Genomic DNA, 18,896 nt, shown 5'->3' with positions numbered 1-18,896 from the left:
CATTTGGCTGAAAATTCCAATCGTGGTGTAAAGTAAATGGAAAATGATATGTTTTAATTGAATTAAATAGCATAATGAAAAATAAAATCAATATTATTGATTTCAAGGCATTTTATTCAATAAAATTCTTTTTTTCCTCAAAATTTACTCCATTAATTCTACTCTACCACTGACATTTCCCTTTGCCATTAACCTTCAGACAATATAAAATGACTGTTAGATGAGGAAATTAATGATTGACAGCTGGACTAGAAGTGGCTTTTCATTGGTAAAAGAGCTTGAGCGTGAATGGTGATATGTAATGAGATTATACGTGTTGTTCATTGGAATATATTTAGAAAAATCATGGTAAAGCTCTTTGCTTTAGGAGACAAGGATGAAACTGGTTGGTTTTTTTTTTTTTTTTGAGACAGAGCCTCGCTCTGTCGTCCAAGCTGGAGTGCAGTGGCGTGATCTCGGCTCACTGCAAGCTCCACTTCCCGGGTTCACGCCATTCTCCTGCCTCAGCCTCCCGAGTAGCTGGGACTACAGGTGCCCACCACCATGCCCGGCTAAATTTTTTGGTATTTTTAGTAGCGACAGGGTTTCACCGTATTAGCCAGGATGGTCTCCATCTCCTGACCTCGTGATCCGCCTGCCTTGGCCTCCCAAAGTGCTGGGATTACAGGCATGAGCCACGGAGCCCGGCCAAAACAGTTGTTTTAAAATTATGTTTCTTTTATATAGGACTTGGGCTTCTATTAGGGGTTAAGGAGGGGAAGGCCTTACTTCTAGACTTCCATCATAGCAGTTTCGTTTTAATATATTTTACAGAGTAGGAGCTCATTGAAATGTATTTTGAAAGGAAAGCTTCTCTCTCTCTTTTTTTTTTTTTTTAAAGGATAGTAAATTGGAATATACTGGTACAGAGAATTGAAATATGGGAGTTTTTCTGCAAGCTTGTTGAGAAATCACTTTTTCTACCGAAGATATCATAGTATTTCTTCCAGAGTCAACAATAGGGTGACGTGGTGTTCCTAAAATCCTACTTCATACTTTTTAATAAAAGACTTTAGAGATGTAATCAAATGCATCTCAGTATAAAGGGCGTTTCATTGGGGCTAACTTCATGATACTTTTTCATCTAGTTTTGGACTAACATGTGTGTCTTTATATTCAGCACTTAATACCATGTTTGTTTACTTCACAGGTTATGAGTGCCAGCGAGCCTCCTTGGATAGAAGCATCGTCAGCACTTTATTAATGATGGATAGTGAGAATAAACCTGAAAACGACGAGGATGGAAAGATAAACAAAGAAGCACAGGACTTGACAAAGCTTTCATCCCATAATGAAGATGGTGGGCCTGTGTCTGATGTGACAGCAAGTTTCCCTGAGAATTCTATGGGCAAAAGAGGTTTTTCAGGATCATCGAACTTTGATAGTGTTGTTATAGGAGAAGACATAAATACACATGCTTCCAAACGTAGGAGATTAGATGAGGCAGAGCCCCTTAAATCTGGAAAGCAAGGTGTTTGTCGATTAGAAACTTCTGAGAGCTCAGTCACAGAAGAGGGTATTGCATTAGATGAAACAGGAAAGGAGACCTTTCTGAGCGACGGCACAGTTGGAGGCACGTGTCACCCAAATGCCCTTTCCCCTTCTTGCAATTTTAGCACTATTAATGTTGTTTCTCTGAAAACAGACACTGAAAAAACATCTGCTCAGGAAATGGTTTCCCTTGATCTGGAAAGAGAATCGCCTTTCCCCCTGAAAGAAATTAGTGTTAGTTGTACCATGGGGAATGTAGATCCAGTTCTCAAGTGCAGCATCTGTGGGCATTTGTTTTCTTCTTGCTCTGACTTGGAAAAACATGCTGAGTCTCACGTGCAGCAGTCTAAGGAACATACCTGTTGTCACTGCAGCCACAAAGCAGAGAGCAGCTCAGCGCTACATATGCATATCAAACAAGCACATGGGCCACAGAAGGTCTTTTCTTGCGATCTTTGTGGTTTTCAGTGTGCAGAAGAAAACCTGTTGAATGCACATTATCTTGGCAAAACACATCTCCGTCGTCAGAATCTGGCTGCTCGTGGAGGATTTGTACAGATCTTAACAAAACAACCTTTTCCTAAAAAATCATGTACAGTGGCAACAAAAAATGTTCACTCAAAACCAAGAACTTCTAAACCAATAGCAAAGAATAGTGATTCAAAAGGATTACAAAATGTGGGAAGCAAATTTAAAGATTTCAGAGGAAGTATTTCTAAACAAAGTGGTAGTAGCAGTGGGCTTCTTGTTGAAATGATGCCTTCCAGAAATACTTCGTCACAGGAAGTAGAGATTGTTGAAGAAAATGTTACTTCCCTTGGTGTAGGTCAGAATCCTGAAAACCAGAGTAAAAAGCTAGACACCTTAATAACCTCAGAGGGTCTCTTAGAGAACTTGGAATCTACCAAAAATACCCTGCAGGCAGCAGCACACGGTGTCAGTGTAACCTCGAGGCCAAGACCCGAGCGAAATATTCTCATGTTGGGTAATAGCTTTCGTCGACGAAGCAGCACTTTCACCTTGAAGGGCCAGGCAAAGAAAAGGTTTAATCTTTTGGGAATTAAAAGAGGCACAAGTGAAACTCAGAGGATGTATATGAAACACTTGAGAACACAGATGAAAACACACGATGCAGAGTCAGTGCTGAAACACCTGGAAGTGAGCAGCAGCGTACAGAGACTGTGTGTGACTACCTCAGAAACCCAGGAGGTGGAGCAGGGCCGGGGAAGCGCCCGTCCTCTGAACTCCGGGCTGGACTCCCTGACAGTGAAGCCAGCTTCTGACTGTCAGACGTTGTGTGCTTGTACGGACTGTGGGCAAGTAGCTACAAATAGGACAGATTTGGAAATCCATGTGAAAAGGTGCCATGCCAGAGAGATGAAATTTTACTGCCATACTTGTGACTTTTCTAGTATGTCAAGAAGGGACTTAGATGAACATTTGCACAGTAACCAGCATCAGCAAACTGCTTCTGTCCTGAGTTGTCAGTGTTGTTCATTTATATCCTTGGATGAAATGAGTCTTAGAGACCACATGAAGGAAAAGCACAATATGCATTTTCTTTGCACCCCTTGTAACTTGTTCTTTTTGTCTGAAAAAGACATGGAAGAACACGAAGCCACTGAGAAGCATCTTAGTTCATTGGTTCAACCAAAGACTTTGCAATCATCTAACAGTGATTTGGTTCTACAGACTTTACCTTTAAGTACTTTAGAATCAGAAAACTCAAAAGAGTCTATGGATGACTCAGGAAAAGCATCTCAGGAAGAACCTGTGAAGTCCAGGGTAAGCCATGGTAACGAAGTGAGGCATTCCAGTAAGCCTCAGTTTCAGTGTAAGAAGTGTTTTTATAAGACAAGATCTTCTACTGTTCTCACGAGACATATAAAGCTTCGGCATGGGCAAGACTATCATTTTCTTTGTAAAGCTTGTAATCTTTATTCATTGAGCAAAGAAGGAATGGAGAAACACATTAAAAGAAGCAAGCATCTTGAAAATGCTAAGAAAAATAATATTGGCTTAAGCTTTGAAGAATGTATTGAAAGGGTATGTATAGGTGCAAATGATAAAAAAGAAGAGTTTAATGTTTCTGGAAATGGAAGGATTGAAGGCCATGTAGGTGTGCAATTACAAGAGCATTCTTATCTTGAGAAGGGCATGCTGGCGCCTGAGGAACTGTCGCAGTCTGGTGGTAGCGCCAAAGATGATGAATTAGCTTCGACCACTACTCCAAAGAGAGGGAGACCTAAAGGTAACATCTCACGGACGTGTTCACACTGTGGTCTTTTGGCCTCTAGTATTACAAACTTGACTGTTCACATTAGGCGAAAACACAGTCACCAGTATAGTTATTTATGCAAAGTGTGTAAGTATTACACTGTGACTAAGGGAGATATGGAACGTCATTGTGCCACCAAGAAACATAAAGGACGGGTAGAAATAGAAGCAAGTGGAAAACACAGTTCGGATATCATTGTTGGCCCTGAAGGGGGTAGCCTTGAAGCTGGTAAGAAGAATGCTGGCTCAGCAGTGACCATGTCAGATGAACATGTTAACAAACCCGCTGAGTCACCCACCTCTGTTTTACAAAAGCCAGATCATGGAAACTCAGTTGAAGCCGAAGTTGAAAATGTATTTCATTCTCTAGATGGAGAAGTTAACAGCCATCTTCTTGATAAAAAGGAGCAAATATCTTTAGAGCCAGAGGACTTCGCCCAGCAGGGGGATGTGTACTCCCAGAGAGATGTTACAGGCACAGGTGAGAATAAGTGTGTGCACTGTGAGTTTAGTGCTCACTCCTCTGCTTCTCTAGAGCTGCATGTAAAACGGAAACATACAAAAGAGTTTGAGTTTTATTGCATGGCATGCGATTACTACGCGGTGACTCGTCGCGAGATGACCAGGCACGCTGCAACAGAGAAACACAAAATGAAAAGGCAGTCTTATCTCAACTCTGCTAATGTAGAAGCAGGTTCTGCAGACATGTCCAAAAACATCATTATGCCTGAAGAAGAGCATCAACAAAATTCTGAGGAATTTCAGATAATTTCAGATCAACCATCTGATACTCTTAAATCTAGAAATGCTGCAGATTGCTCTATTTTAAATGAGAATACTAATTTAGATATGTCTAAAGTGCTCTGCGCTGCTGACTCTGTAGAAGTTGAGACTGAAGAAGAATCTAATTTCAATGAAGACCATTCCTTTTGTGAGACTTTCCAACAGGCTCCTGTCAAGGATACAGTTAGGAAACCTGAGGAGATGATGTCCCTTACTATTTCCTCAAACTGTGGCTCCCCAAGCAGATTTCAAAATGAAAATTCAGGAAGCTCCGCTTTAAATTGTGAGATAGCAAAGAAAAACCACGAGGTATCAAATGATGCAGGTGAGCTGCCTGTCCATTGTGAGGGTGAAGGAGGAAGCGCAGGAGGTGGCGGACTTGTTGTCCCCCACAGACACCTGTGCCCTGCACCGCTCGATGGGGAGCGCTCGGCTGAAAGCCCTGCGCTTGTTGTGACAAGAATAACCAGAGAACAGGGAAATCTGGAGAGCGGGGGTCAGAACAAAGTTGCACGTGGTCATGGTTTGGAAGACCTGAAAGGTGTCCAAGAAGATCCCACTCTGGAGAATAAGGAAATTCTGATGAATTCACAAGATGAAACAGAAATTATTTTGGAGGAGGATGGCCCAGCTTCTGATAGCACAGTTGAAAGTAATGACGTCTATGAAACTATCATTAGTATTGATGATAAAGGGCAGGCCATGTACAGTTTTGGCCGGTTTGATTCCTCCATAATAAGAATAAAGAACCCTGAAGATGGTGAGTTGATAGACCAGTCTGAAGAGGGCTTGATAGCAACCGGAGTGAGAATTAGTGAACTGCCCTTGAAAGACTGTGCTCAAGGTGTGAAAAAGAAGAAATCTGAAGGCACTTCCCTTGGTGAGTCTACACGAATTCGCTGTGACGATTGTGGCTTCTTAGCAGATGGACTGAGTGGACTGAACGTTCACATAGCCATGAAGCATCCTACTAAAGAGAAGCACTTCCATTGTTTACTCTGTGGAAAGTCATTCTATACCGAAAGCAACCTTCACCAGCATCTGGCTAGTGCCGGCCACATGAGAAATGAGCAGGCCAGTGTGGAAGAGCTTCCGGAGGGAGGGGCCACCTTTAAATGTGTCAAGTGCACAGAGCCCTTTGATTCTGAACAGAATTTATTTCTACATATTAAAGGACAGCATGAGGAATTGCTACGGGAGGTGAATAAGTATATAGTGGAAGACACTGAGCAAATCAACCGCGAGAGGGAGGAAAACCAGGGAAACGTCTGCAAGTATTGTGGGAAGATGTGTCGAAGCAGCAACTCAATGGCCTTCCTGGCACACATTCGCACTCATACAGGTATGTAGCTCTGCAGCAAGCCGAGTCAGTGAGGACGCTGGGCCGTTTGTTCCCATCCAGATAATGCAGCCCTACCTGTGGCTGCTCATTGACTTTCCACCCGGTTCACGTTTCGCTGCTGTGTGCTGCTCTGCTTGTCTGTAATAAGTCATTGTTGACACTTAACATTTTTAAGGGTAATTAAGCCCTAGTGATTTGAAAGGCAGGTTAGTTGACAAGTTTCTTTTAATTTTGTCAAAAAGCCTAGTCCCTCTGATGCCTTTTAAAAACTGCTGTCGCGGCTTTTCAGTTGTTTCTGAGTCCTAATTATTTGGTTTTCCAAAATCTATATTAAGTGGCACCTTATAATTTCAGAAGACATGTTAAGTGACTTTTAAGGAATGGAGATACCAAATTTTCTTACAATATTACGGATGTAAAAATATTCATCAATAGATACTTTATATCCAAAAGTATAACTTCCAGGTAACAAGATTCTACCTTTGTGGGTCAAAATTAGCCACCACTTTCCAAAGTTAACATGTGCTGGGGATCTGCTGTTCCTGGAGGGAGCACCTGCTTTAGTCTCTGTGCTCTGTCACAGTTAGTGTTCCATTTTAATGTTTAATTTTAGGTGGAAAGTTTTTTAAAAAACATTTTTTTTGGTGGAAAATGCATAAGCTACTGTTCTAAATTTATGTAAAAATTCACTGCACTGTTTCTATAAACCTGCCATACATTCTTTATTTTAAATAGACAGCTTTTCTAAATCATTGTGCTCTGCTTAGACAAGTTCTGTCTTCATGGTTGAATTTATGAGTGGATTTGAATAATAAATTCACATTTCAATGAACATATTTTCATTAAAACTGTAAGGTTTATTTTACTGTACTTTTAAATAATGGCTTATTATTAAAGCTATACTTTAAATTCATACATTTTTTGAAACTTAGTGCATGGTTACAAGGAAGAAGACAAAAGCATATGAAGCATTATTACCAGTTTAGGGTGATTAAAGATAGATAAAAGTTTTTCATTGAAGGAAGTAATGGGGCAACCTGCGTAAGATTAATCCAAATAAATACAAACATTGTACTTTTGATCCCAAATATTCCCATGCACTGCAGCCGTTTTTGGGGAATAAGTCCAAATGCTTATTTGTTTGCACTGTTAGTGTCTCTCTCAGTGCCTTGTTGCAACTTTCTTTCTGAAATGATACAGTTTTAGGAATAAGACTTTTTCACATGCGCAGAAAATATGTACTTTCTTAATATGCCCTCTTAAGGCAGATAAAACTGAATAAAACTAAGAGGAAGATGCTAATGGAGCTCTTTTTAGAATTCTTTATGCAACTGTCTGGTCAAGACATGTTGCTTATAATTGATGTGTCCATTACTTGAATTCTCTTGTAATTATAGTCAATAAGTCTTGTAAATGTGTTAAAGCTCACTAAAAGCATACAAATTCAAGAACAGAGTAAGGCTAATAATTTAAAATAATCAATGTAGGCATTTCAGCACTTAATTTCCCTTGTGTGTTGATAGCTGATCATTCTTAATCCATTAAGATTTATTTAGTCGTTTACAATGCAAAATAGGTTTGCACTGGTCACTTGTGCCATTTGAAAATGGCCACCAGGTTAAGCGCAGAATGTAGTCCATTAGTCTTCCTTGACTATATGTATTAATTGCATTTAAAATCAAGTTAATGTGGATGTGAAAGTGAGGTAACTATCAATATGTGACAAAGTAACCCTACTTATATAAGTTACATCATTGATTGTAACATTTAGCAAAAGTTAGCATAGTTTTTTTTTTTTTTTTTTAAACATCTTGTGTTTGTCTTATCAGAAAGTACATTTTTATTGTGCTTTGAAACACTACCAAGAGCCCTGTTCCTGAGGACACAATACAAGTCTACCATTTCAATTTTGCAAGTCATTTTTTGGGGAAGTTGGTCTCCAGGTTTTAATTCAGGGTTTTTTTTTTCTTGGAGCATCTTAAAATGAATTGCTTTTCACATACTTTGCTTATGTCCATAAAATAGTAATGCAGAGACTGTTATTAATGGTTAACTGGAAAAGAGCTTACTCTTCCAATCCCTGTTTTCATATTTTGTGATTTACTATATGTTTTATATAACCTTTTCTTCCCATCCTTAGCAGGATAAAAGCAGCACTATGAGAAATAAATGAGTTTTGGTTATCAAGCATTGTAGGAAAAAGCATCCTAGAGTCCCCCCGTGTGCTTGCTTCTGTGAAGCAATCAACATGACCAGAAAGGGCAGTCTTCCCTTTCACATTACATTAGCAGGACTAAAAAACTTCATTTTTGTTTCTTCTGCATTGGTCTGTTAAAGCTTTTATTTCATGTAACATGGGCTACTGTTAAGGTACCAGATTGTCTGAAGCCATTCATTTTATGTTTAGAGTGCTCTGGTCACTAATGCCATCTCAAAATGTTCCAGGGAGATAGGGAGTGTGTGACTTCACTAAGAAATTCTGAAGTTAGGGCTGGTAGTGTTTGTAGCTCAATATGTGACAAAGGACAGACAGCTCAGTAGGAGAGTTAATTTGTAGACTTTAAGCACAGTGACCTCAAATACTTAACATTGTTCACTGCTTCATCTGTGTCCCACATTAGTTGACTCTTGGTATATCTTGATGAGTGAATAAATGAATGAGCAGGTAAATGAATGAACGAAGCATTTGAATGTTAGGGAGGATTGTAGAATGATGGCTGTAGTCGTTAAATGATCGGTAATGTACAACTTCCTTCATTCCTTTAAGATCTAAAGGCTTTCATTTGGTATTTTCTCTTTAATGCTAGTGGCACATCTATGTATGCATAGCAATTAGTAACGACTGATGGTTGAGGAGCCCCTGTAGGCCTGAGTGAAGACCTGGATTTTAATGTCTTTGAAATTCTTTCAGTAAAGTAACAAGGTACCGGAAAGATAGAGAGCCTGTTTAGTTTTTCCCTTTGAAAAAACCTTATGGACCAAATGAAAACCAAAAAACCGACTGAGAATAGTGCTGTTCCAAGGAATGGAACTATTGCAAATAATACTGTTTTTAATAATCAAAATGTACTTGAGAGAAATATTTAGAGATCTGCAATTTTACAATTTTGTGTTATAAATGCTATGCCTGCATTCATTTTGGAATGTGCATAGCAAACTTAAAAACGGAAATGTTATTAGTTAGCAAAAAAGGCCCCCCCCCCCTTTTTTTTTTAATGCGGACAAGTGTTACCTCTGCTAGCATTTGAATTTTTATGGCACAGAAAGGAGATGTTAACACAGTCTACTTGTAAGATGTAAGTAGAATGTAATATGTGAAGAATATGAATGTAAGATGTGAAGAATAGTCAAGGCCTCCATGATTCTGGGTGAAGCTGTCAACACAATAACTCATTTATGTATTGTCAGCATGCTGTGCTGTGATCACTGAGACCTGCAGAAACTAGAGTTTTCCACAAAGGTGCCATGTACAGTAAATTGAACACACTAGAGACCCCATGTCCGTTTCTCTGTGGCATCTGTGCCACAGGAGGAGGAGCTAGTCACATGGCAGTGCTGCCTGAGCAGAAGGAAAACTCCAACCCATGAGGCCTTTTACATCCATTCACCAATATTGTAATACAAATATTGGGAGAGGTTGGTCTTCTTTGTTTCGAGTCCTAATATTATTGTTACTTAATAATGTCCTAATGACCCTATTATCTTTAGAGCATTTAAATTCAAAGTATTGGTAAATTGGTTCTTCACACACTTTACAAAGGAATTCTATGTCTTAGTGAAAGGTTGAAAGCAGTGATAGGTTTAGTTGTCTCAGAATCATTTAAATAAACTGTAGTTTCTAATGTGACTGATAGAATGTGATTACTGTAAGCTGCAGTCTCAACCTGCTTTTGACATTTAAACATATAAACCTGACTAGATATAACCATTCAGGTGCTAAATATATTTTACATCTACTTCTAACAGCAGAAATGGAAATATTAAGAGATCTGGCTTCATTGTCATTGAACTGTGAAATACTCAACCTTGTCTGCCGGTGCTTAGTACTGTTGACTTTTTTATTTCTGTTGGAAGATGAAAATTAAATGCTTCACTTTTTTTGTCAGCTTTTGGGAATTAAATTGAAATTTAAGACTCTAAAATTTTTTACTGAGTACTTCAATTTCAACAAAGTATTCTTGGAGGATTTTTTTCCCCCCAAGGACGCTGCACTAAGGGTTCATTGATCAAATGTGATTTATTACAATTTTTTAAATTTGAGCTCTTTTTGTATATTTATTAAAGTTCACATATTTCATGTTCTATCTAACTATAGTAGAGGGAGTATTTCACCATATAAGTACTAAATATGATACGAAAAGTCTGGAAACATACTGTACTGATTTTAAATTGGTTTTTACTATTTTGATTTATTTGAAGATGTAGTGGTTAGAAAGTTTGGAAATGGTGTATATACTTTATATCTTAAAAGAGTAGTGTTTCTCATTAACGTGGATAATGATCATCTGTTAATATGTTTCAGTTTCAGTCTTATCTATTACTGACACTAAGTGTGTAGACTTTGAAATAATCTTATTTTCTCATTTTTGAGTATAGTTTAATATTCTTTATGAAATGATTTAACAAATTTTGTATGCATTTTGTGTTCAAATATTTGTCCTTAAAATTAATAACCAAAATGTCAGTTCTTCCAGTTTGTTTAATCATCATTGATTTTTGACTATAAAAATGACCATAAAAGCATAAAAATTTATCTACTGTATATTTATAAACTGTGTTATTAAAAATATAGATAATAATTTGGGATAAATGTCAGGAAAAAACCTGAAATATACCATTGTTTTAATGTGAGTAAACTCAAAGCCAGAGAAATATGAGGAAACAAGGAGGTGACCACAGAGAAATGTATTTGATGATAAATATGCTTTTTAAAATATCAGCTGCCCTGTGTGCATTTATGTTGTAGAAATGTTCCCTTTGAAGTGCTGAGTGACTTTAAGATGTATTTTTGTGAATTGTAAGAAAAATATTTAAAATTATGTAGCTCATCTCATCTACTTAGTACTGCTTAGCAGTCTCACTTTTGAGTTTGAATCTTAGGATTGCTAGTGGAAGTTAGGAAGACTCACTGAAACAAAGTCTTCAGAGTAAAATAATTATGGAATCAGGTCTATTCAACTTATAAATGAATGCAAGTATTCCATTTTGGGTACAGAAATTCTTAATTAGGTTAAAGGTATGATTTAAGATTTAGTCCTCTTTTCTAAGCTATTAGTGATGTATTATTCAAAATCAAATCATATTTTATGTTACATTTACTCAGGATCAAAACCATTCAAGTGCAAGATATGCCATTTTGCAACAGCTCAGCTTGGAGATGCCAGAAACCATGTGAAAAGGCACCTTGGGATGAGGGAATACAAGTGTCATGTCTGTGGGTGAGTAAACTGAAGGCATCTCTGCTGCGTGAACCAGGAAGCATGTGCAGGATAGCCATTGTTTCGGAATTCAAAACCGATAGGAGTAAGAGCGGCTAAAATTATGCATGCGTACCCTCCTTTCCATTGTTATGGTAAATTCCTTAAATACAGTTATGACATTCTTCTCCCACTTCTAATCCTGTACTGAAGATGAGCAATTTTATGGGCTACAAGGTCAATTTGAACCTGTAATCTGTAAATTGACTAAATTATAGGATGTTCATTCACATTGCCAGAGAGAACTATAAATTCCATTTAAAGACATAAAAAAATACATAATATAGCTTTAGGAATGTATAGGTATTTTTTTTTTTTCTTTTGCTGTACTGCTTTAATTTTTATCACATTAATAGCTCTTTGGATCCATTGGACTTATTCTATAAGGAAAACAACAAAAGATTTAATTTCAGATGACTGGTTACTGATTATTGCAGGGATGATGCTGAAGAAAAACGGTTGTTATACATTTTTGTGTAACTTTATTTCAAAACTTATTTCCTTTTTTAGTTAATGGTTCTTTCTCTGAAGAATCATGTACAATGTTTTCTTTCAAATGTGTTGCATTTAATAGACAGTGCTAAGGTGCCTTAATGCAGAACTAATTAATTTAGCAGAAATGTTTAAAAGGTTTTAAAATGCTACATCATATATGGTATAACATAGGACATTCAGAGGTAGATTTTAATACCCTACTTCTGATTAAAAGTATATTTTAATGCTGTTATGCTAGAGAAATTAATAAGTGCATCATATAAAAATTCTTCATGTGAAACCTGAGAAACTTGCAGTTCTTATGGCTAATTCACAAAATACCACAGGCTCACTTACATTATGCAATGTGCGCATATTCTATTAGCTTTATTTTTTTAGTAGAAGATTCTGCTGATTGATAGTACCATGTAAATACGTTTTATGTCAAAAACAAGTTCTGTTATTTGTTGGACAGTACACTTCATCCCAGGATGCAGTTGTGTATTTTGACCCTTAGGATGGTTTTACAAATACCTTTGCAAGCAGTTTTATGAACCATGGTCTGTGATATATTCATTGGCAGAATTGATGGTTCAGTGACTTGCAGCTAAAGTAAATGAAGATGACCCTTTGCCCTAAAGCCCCCTGAAGATCAGTGGGAGAATGAGTTTTGTTACTACTGATTTTAGCTGCAAGGGTCAAGTGTCAAATGGTTCATTTTAATTGCTGTAGGTCTTGGAAGTTTAAAAGATATCTCACTTATTGTTTTTACCATACGAGTTATAGGAAAGGCGGCGGCCCTGACTCCAGTGAAAATTTGCTATTAGGTGGCAGTAAGCAGTTTTTCTCTCATTTCTGAGAAATAAGTAAACAATTTTTGCATACTCTGTCAATAGAGATCTAATTCCATTCATTTTTTAATTAGGGTTACTAAGACCCTGGAAAGAGAAGAAGAAAGCTTTTCACAGAACAGTTTCTAATGTATCTGGTATCAAAAAGAATACATAATTGATTGGTATTAGTTGTATAATTTGCACAGTGCACACCCTGCTCGCTAACTGCTTGCCACATACAACTGAAATATTGTATGAGTAGTTCATATATTTGATCCTGGAGATACAGAATTGTAAATGATTATACATATATTGAGTTTTATACTGCCTTCAGAGAGAGAGAGCTATGTGTGTGTGTGCGTATGTAGAACAAGCATTCTGGAGTCCAGAATTGTATTTCTTCGAATTATGACAGCCATTGAATGTCATCAGACTAGGAAATAATAGTTCTCTTTATTTTTTTACAATGAAATTTGATTTAAAAGTTAGGTAGCAATAATTTTAACAGTGACGCTGAAAGTTCTGAAGAATTGCAGTAAACCGAAGAATACTTATTGATCTATGTAGTTGGAACAGAATGGTAGTGAATTAGGTACCCTTCAGTGTTGCAGAAAAAGTATCATAGGTTGTTCCGTATTTCATGTGTTTCAAAGGGATAGGGCAGAGTGTGTAGGTTAAAAAGTAAAGTGAAAAACATGAAAAAGTGCAAGGATTGGTTATCAGATGACTGGCACTGGAGAGGATTTGTACATTAACTTCACTGACAAAGCCAATTCATTATCATTGATGGCTAAATAATCTTAGAAATGCTCAGTGGACCTATTAGTTCCTGAACATAAGCAGCTCATGCTGCATTTCTTCATTAGCTTTAATTGCTATAAATTTTACCTTTTACAAAATCATGCTTTAAAAGGTGAAGTGATCTTTCAGGAACATTAACTCTGTAATTTTGTCACAAACAGAAGGTCCTTGCATTATGTTTTCTTTTCCTTAGTAGTTAATATCTTAGTCTCTGCCTTTTAGAATTTTCTTAATGATGTCTTCATTATTTGAGTTTTAAGGAGTTATTTCTCAAATAGACTTGATTAGTAATTTTAAAAAATTGGGCAGTCACATTTTTAAAGTGAAATTATTACTCAGAATAGCGTACTCTTTTTCTTAGTAACCTCTTGGTTTTCTTGAAGAAGAAAACTCATATTTTATGGTGAAATTGATGGAAGCAACAAACAGTATTGAGCTCAATATTAATGTCTCAGATTATTTGTAATTGACCTCTTTTTCATTAGATGATTTTGGATGCTCATCAACTGCACGTTTTTGTGTTTTTCACTAACATGTAGTTTTAGGGTTGTGCATTAGCAACACTCTTGACAAAAACTACCTTTTAAACTTTTGTATAAGTTGTCTGAACCTAGACTGATTTTTTTTGAATCTTCAGGATCAATTTTAAGATACCATTACCCCCTCTTACCCTGCCCCATTGGCAAATCTTAACTACTGTATATCTTGGGTCTAAGTTAGTTTGACAGAGGAAGCTGAATGTATTAGATGCCTAATTCCTATTAGGTCGTTAGGATTAAGAATTCAGAATGTAAGTTTTGTTTACTCAAGGTTTCACCTGCTCATGTCATGGTAAACATTTCAAAAATGTATTCCTTTGTACTTCATGTTTTAAGTACATGTTATGGATACCTTTGCGTTAAGAGCCATTTATTTTACTTTCACTTTTGGGGGAGCATTTTTCCTTTTGAAAAGTAGAGTTTCTTACTTGTTAAAAATATCCAAATGTGATCGAGAGAGGAATTTTATAGAATATAGGTATGTTTATATATAGGCACTTGAATAGTTAACATGAAAATCTGTTATGACTCTGACATAGGGCTTAGTGGGAGAGAAAGTAAGAAATAATAGAAACTATACCTATTTTTTATATTTAATGCTTTTATTTAATAATTTTGTGTTTAGAAAATAGGCCAAATGTGTATTTTTATTACTTCCGTGATCTTTACCTTTATTTCTTTCAGTAGTCAAAAACTTAAAAATCTCAATGACTTATAAAAGTTATTTCAGGCATCATGTCTTGTTAAATGCTTTTAAGTTTAAATTATTTTAAGTTTATTTTATTCCCTATATACATATAAAATAGTATACCTAGTACTCTGAATAGTGTTTATGCAGTGCATTGTGGTTTAATAGCCTTGATTAACTTTTATCTCACTTGTTGATTTCTATAGCTTTGTGGTTTGTTTACCTTATGCTTATTATCCCCATTTTACTGATGGGCAACTTAATATTCAAAATGTTTTTAGTGATGTACTTAAATTATTCGACTAGAATGGTAGACCACTGTTTCTTCCTTGTAACCACTGTTTCTTCCTTGTAGACCACTGTTTCTTCCTTGTAGACCACTGTTTCTTCCTTTTAAGTATTTGTTTTCTTTTTTTCTCCGCTTTTTGTAATACCTGTTTTCATTCTTGACTTAACTTTGGTTTGTACTTATTTTTTTCTCTCTAGGTTGTTTTCACTAGCATGTAGTAAATGTAACTTACCTACTTTCTCCTACCATCCACTTTTATTTTCTGCTTTTCCCCAAATTTACATTTTTTTAAAAAATTGCTTGCACATTGCTTTACTTTCATATTCTGATATTGTCTCTCTCTCTCTCCCCAACGCTTTCTCTGTTTTGTATCTTCCACTTACAAGTGTTGTTTAAAATAATTTTATTTTTTCCCACTCATTCATGTGTTGATAATTTATTGCATTTACTTGAGAGTTACAAACTGAACATATTTGTGTAATAGCAAAAGGTAAGTGTCTAAAAAGTATAAAGATTATATCATCCCATTAAGATGAGAGGGATATAATTGATCAATTGGGGTTATTGTTTTTGTTTTGCAGTATTAGTTTTTTTTTTTTAAGAGTTGTAGAAAACTAATAATTGGCCTGTGATTTCAATAAACCTAAGAAGTGATAACCAAGTTTGATATGCCATTATTGAAAAGTGCAGACCCTAGTGTGCATGATTTAGGAGTTGCATTGTTTACTGATTGATTTCCCTAAGTCTTGTCTTGATTCTTGTGTATGGAGTTAAATAGTTGAAATGAATTTACCTCATCAGGAGAGAATAAGGGCATTTTCTAAATCTGTCACATCTGCGTTCATGAAAAGATTCCAGACATTTAAAAATTGTATATTAATGTGCTTATGAACTGTTTATTCCTAGTTGATTTAAGAAACCTTAAATAGAAAGTTACTAATGCAGTAAAACTCTTTGTGTGTGTGTGTGTGTGTGTGTGTGTGTGTGTGGCATTACCTAGTTTTTGTGCATTAGAAGGGATCTCCATGTAGATGATTATAATGTCACTTTCTGACCTTTGCAGCTTGAATAATTGTAAATCATTGCTTCATAACGTGTCAGAGAATGTCTGTACTAGGCAATTAAATGGCAGAATATAATAGACCAAATTATTGCCTGTCATGTTTTCAACAACACAGTTAGTATTTGAGTTACACTTAATCATTACGTGCATTAGCAACTTCATTGGAATCCAGCTTCAGGCTGAGCATGAAATACATTACATTATTTAAACCTCTAATGGTACAAGTCATTTATTTGTGTTGAAGTGTACAACATGCAGAGTTTCATAAAGCAAGGAACACTTGAGAGCTTAATTTATCCAAATCAAAGTCTAAATGCAGATAAACACAAGTGGCAAAAATTAGTAATTTTTATAGGCTGGAAATATTTAAAAATACATGGTTGTGGGTAATTGTAGGCAGCAGGAATAAATTAAAATCACTATTTTTAGTCTGCTGTGAGAACTAAAGCTGTGTATACCTAAATCATTAAAAGCACCATGGAATTGCATTTTTAGCTGAACAGTTAGTTACACCCATCATATCTATAGATATATCCAAATAAAATAAGTATTTGGTTTAGCTGGTTGTTTTGGTTAAAGAGAAATAGATAGGAAATGTTTATTCTATAATGTGGCATGAATTATGCTTGTAACAGTATAAAGTGCAACATCTCTCAGTTTTGTAAAAAATGTTTAAATTAACATTAAAATGCTCTCCCATTATAAATGGTACATTATATATTTGATCCATATAAAATTTTAATATTTTTTGTTGAATATTTTTGTCTTTAGCTTGAAATTTTAAAAATGCTGTGTAATGATTGCTGTCTGTCTTCCTCAGTTAGGAATAAAAACTTAACATTATTTGTGTATTCCTCTGATGTTAGAATCCTTGAGATACCTTTTACATAGTGAATGAACATTTATAATTTTTAAAACTATACAAATGACTTTATTATGGGAAAGCCTAAGAGTGATCTTGGTTATAATATTCACATATAAAACTTGTTTTCTCAGAGATCATCCTCGTGTATTTTCCAGTAAACTGTTTGGTAAAGCCGGGAGAGTGCTGGGGTGTTAGGACAGTAGAGTGGAAACTGAGGCAGCTCCCAGCTCCTCCTCATGGGGAAGGACAGCTCTTGTCTGTATTATATCCTGGTTTCTTTTTCTGTGGTAGTGGTTTTGTAAATTTTTGCCACAGAAGGGTGGCATCATAGATCTATTCCATGGCCAATAAGTATGATCAACCTATTACAAAATAGAAATAAGCTAAACATTATCATTTCTCGGTGTAGTAGTTGAAAACATTGGCTTCTGTGTCTAAAGGTTTTTCCAGTGAAACAATCATGTTCTAGTGACTTAACTCATTGCTTCTTTATTTTTGTTTTAAAGTGACTTCCTTGTGATTTTAAAGTGCTATTGTAATGGCTGGGTATGGTGGCTCATGCCTGTAATCCCAGCACTTAGGGAGGCTGAGGTGGGGGAATCGCTTGAGCCCAGGAATTTGAGATCAGCCTGAGCAACATAGGGAGACCCTGTCTTTACAAAAAATAAAAATAATTAGCTGGGCGTGGTGGTGCATGTCTGTAGTTCCAGCTATTTGAGGGGCTGCAGAGGGAAGCTCTTCTGAGCCCAGGAGTTTGAGGCTACAGTGAGCTATGATGGTGCAGTGCATTCCAGCCTGGGCAGCAGAGCGAGACCCTGTCTCTAAAAAAAAAAAAAAAAAAAACCTTCTTGTAGAGTCTCAGGATTCTTTAACCTTCCTGATCCCCCAGTAGAATATAGGAGGGTAGCCGTTCTCCTGGTTTCCTTTGCCTGTTCTGTAAATTTTTTTCTTGTTAACCTTCCTCTCCCTGTTCTGTTTCTTACAGTCCTTTACTTTGTGGGTGCTTTTGCTCTTTCTTTTGTGCAAGAACTGGATGAGAAGGGGGTATGAGAAGCGTAGATAGAAGGGAAGCATAACCACTGATTTATTATTTATTATTTCTCATTTGGCAGATTCTTGTGTTTTCTTTTTTCTTTTCTTTTTTTTTTTTGTGTGGGTGTGGTGACAAGTTGGGGCCCGGGCTGTCTGTGTTGTGGAAGCCACTCTAGGAGAAGGAGCAAGGCTGAGTGGGAACACAAGGCTGGGAGGATGAGCTCTGCTGAGGAGCGGAAGGAAAATCTTTTCGCACAGGCAGGTTATCTTTGAATTGGGTCTTAAAGGAGGAGGGGCTATTCACAAGGCACATTTGGGCGTTTTTCACACAGGGCGAACACAAGGGAAGCACAGAGATTTGGAAGAGCACTGCAGGCAGTTTCTGAAGTGTATGTGACTAACTGGGAGAAGGGAGGATTAAACAAACATCTGTTGAATGTCAGTATGTGCCAGCACTGTGTTAGTCTTTAGGGTTAAAAAGGTCAAAACAACACCTGCCTCCAATGCAGGCAGCTTAGGTCAAGAAATGCCAAGTCTCCCTAGCTGCTTCAGAAAACACTTCCTTGGGCTGGTCACATTTGATATGCAGCAACTGGAAGTTAGGCAGATTAGCAGGGGCAGCCCATTCCAGGCAGGGGTTGCAGCGGGATCAACCATGGCGTGTGGGATATGCACGCCAGGGCAGTCAAGACTGCTGGAGGCTGGATTGTGAAGCCAGGTGGACAGTTCCAGGGACAGTTGGGTGAGGTGGGCAGGGGTCAGGTCACAGAACTGGGCCTTGTTGAGGTGTTGAGTGCTGGCCTTTCCCTCTGCTTTCCATTGCTTGTCTTTTCACTTGTCTTTCTTCCCAGTTTTCTGGACTGTGTGGAGGCAGTGAAGAGAGAAGTGGAAAGAAAGCCTGGT

The 18,896-nt window shown here is 36.9% G+C and overlaps 1 protein-coding gene across 2 annotated transcripts in view; it reads left to right on the top strand.

The window, feature by feature from the left end:
• The window catches only part of ZNF407 (zinc finger protein 407), a 464,509-nt gene that overhangs the window by 32,634 nt on the left and 412,979 nt on the right, over nucleotides 1–18,896 (top strand). For both annotated transcript variants that reach the window (XM_026455189.2, XM_026455188.2), the window contains exons 2-3: nucleotides 1,190–5,932; nucleotides 11,256–11,370. In XM_026455189.2, the coding sequence (XP_026310974.1) occupies nucleotides 1,243–5,932; nucleotides 11,256–11,370 (4,805 nt within the window). In that variant the 5' untranslated portion in view covers nucleotides 1,190–1,242. The remainder of the gene's footprint in view (nucleotides 1–1,189; nucleotides 5,933–11,255; nucleotides 11,371–18,896) is intronic.

This window comes from Piliocolobus tephrosceles, chromosome 18 (genome assembly GCF_002776525.5).
Source record: "Piliocolobus tephrosceles isolate RC106 chromosome 18, ASM277652v3, whole genome shotgun sequence".
Taxonomy (NCBI): domain Eukaryota; kingdom Metazoa; phylum Chordata; class Mammalia; order Primates; family Cercopithecidae; genus Piliocolobus; species Piliocolobus tephrosceles.
This window is presented reverse-complemented; position numbering and strand designations above follow the sequence as displayed.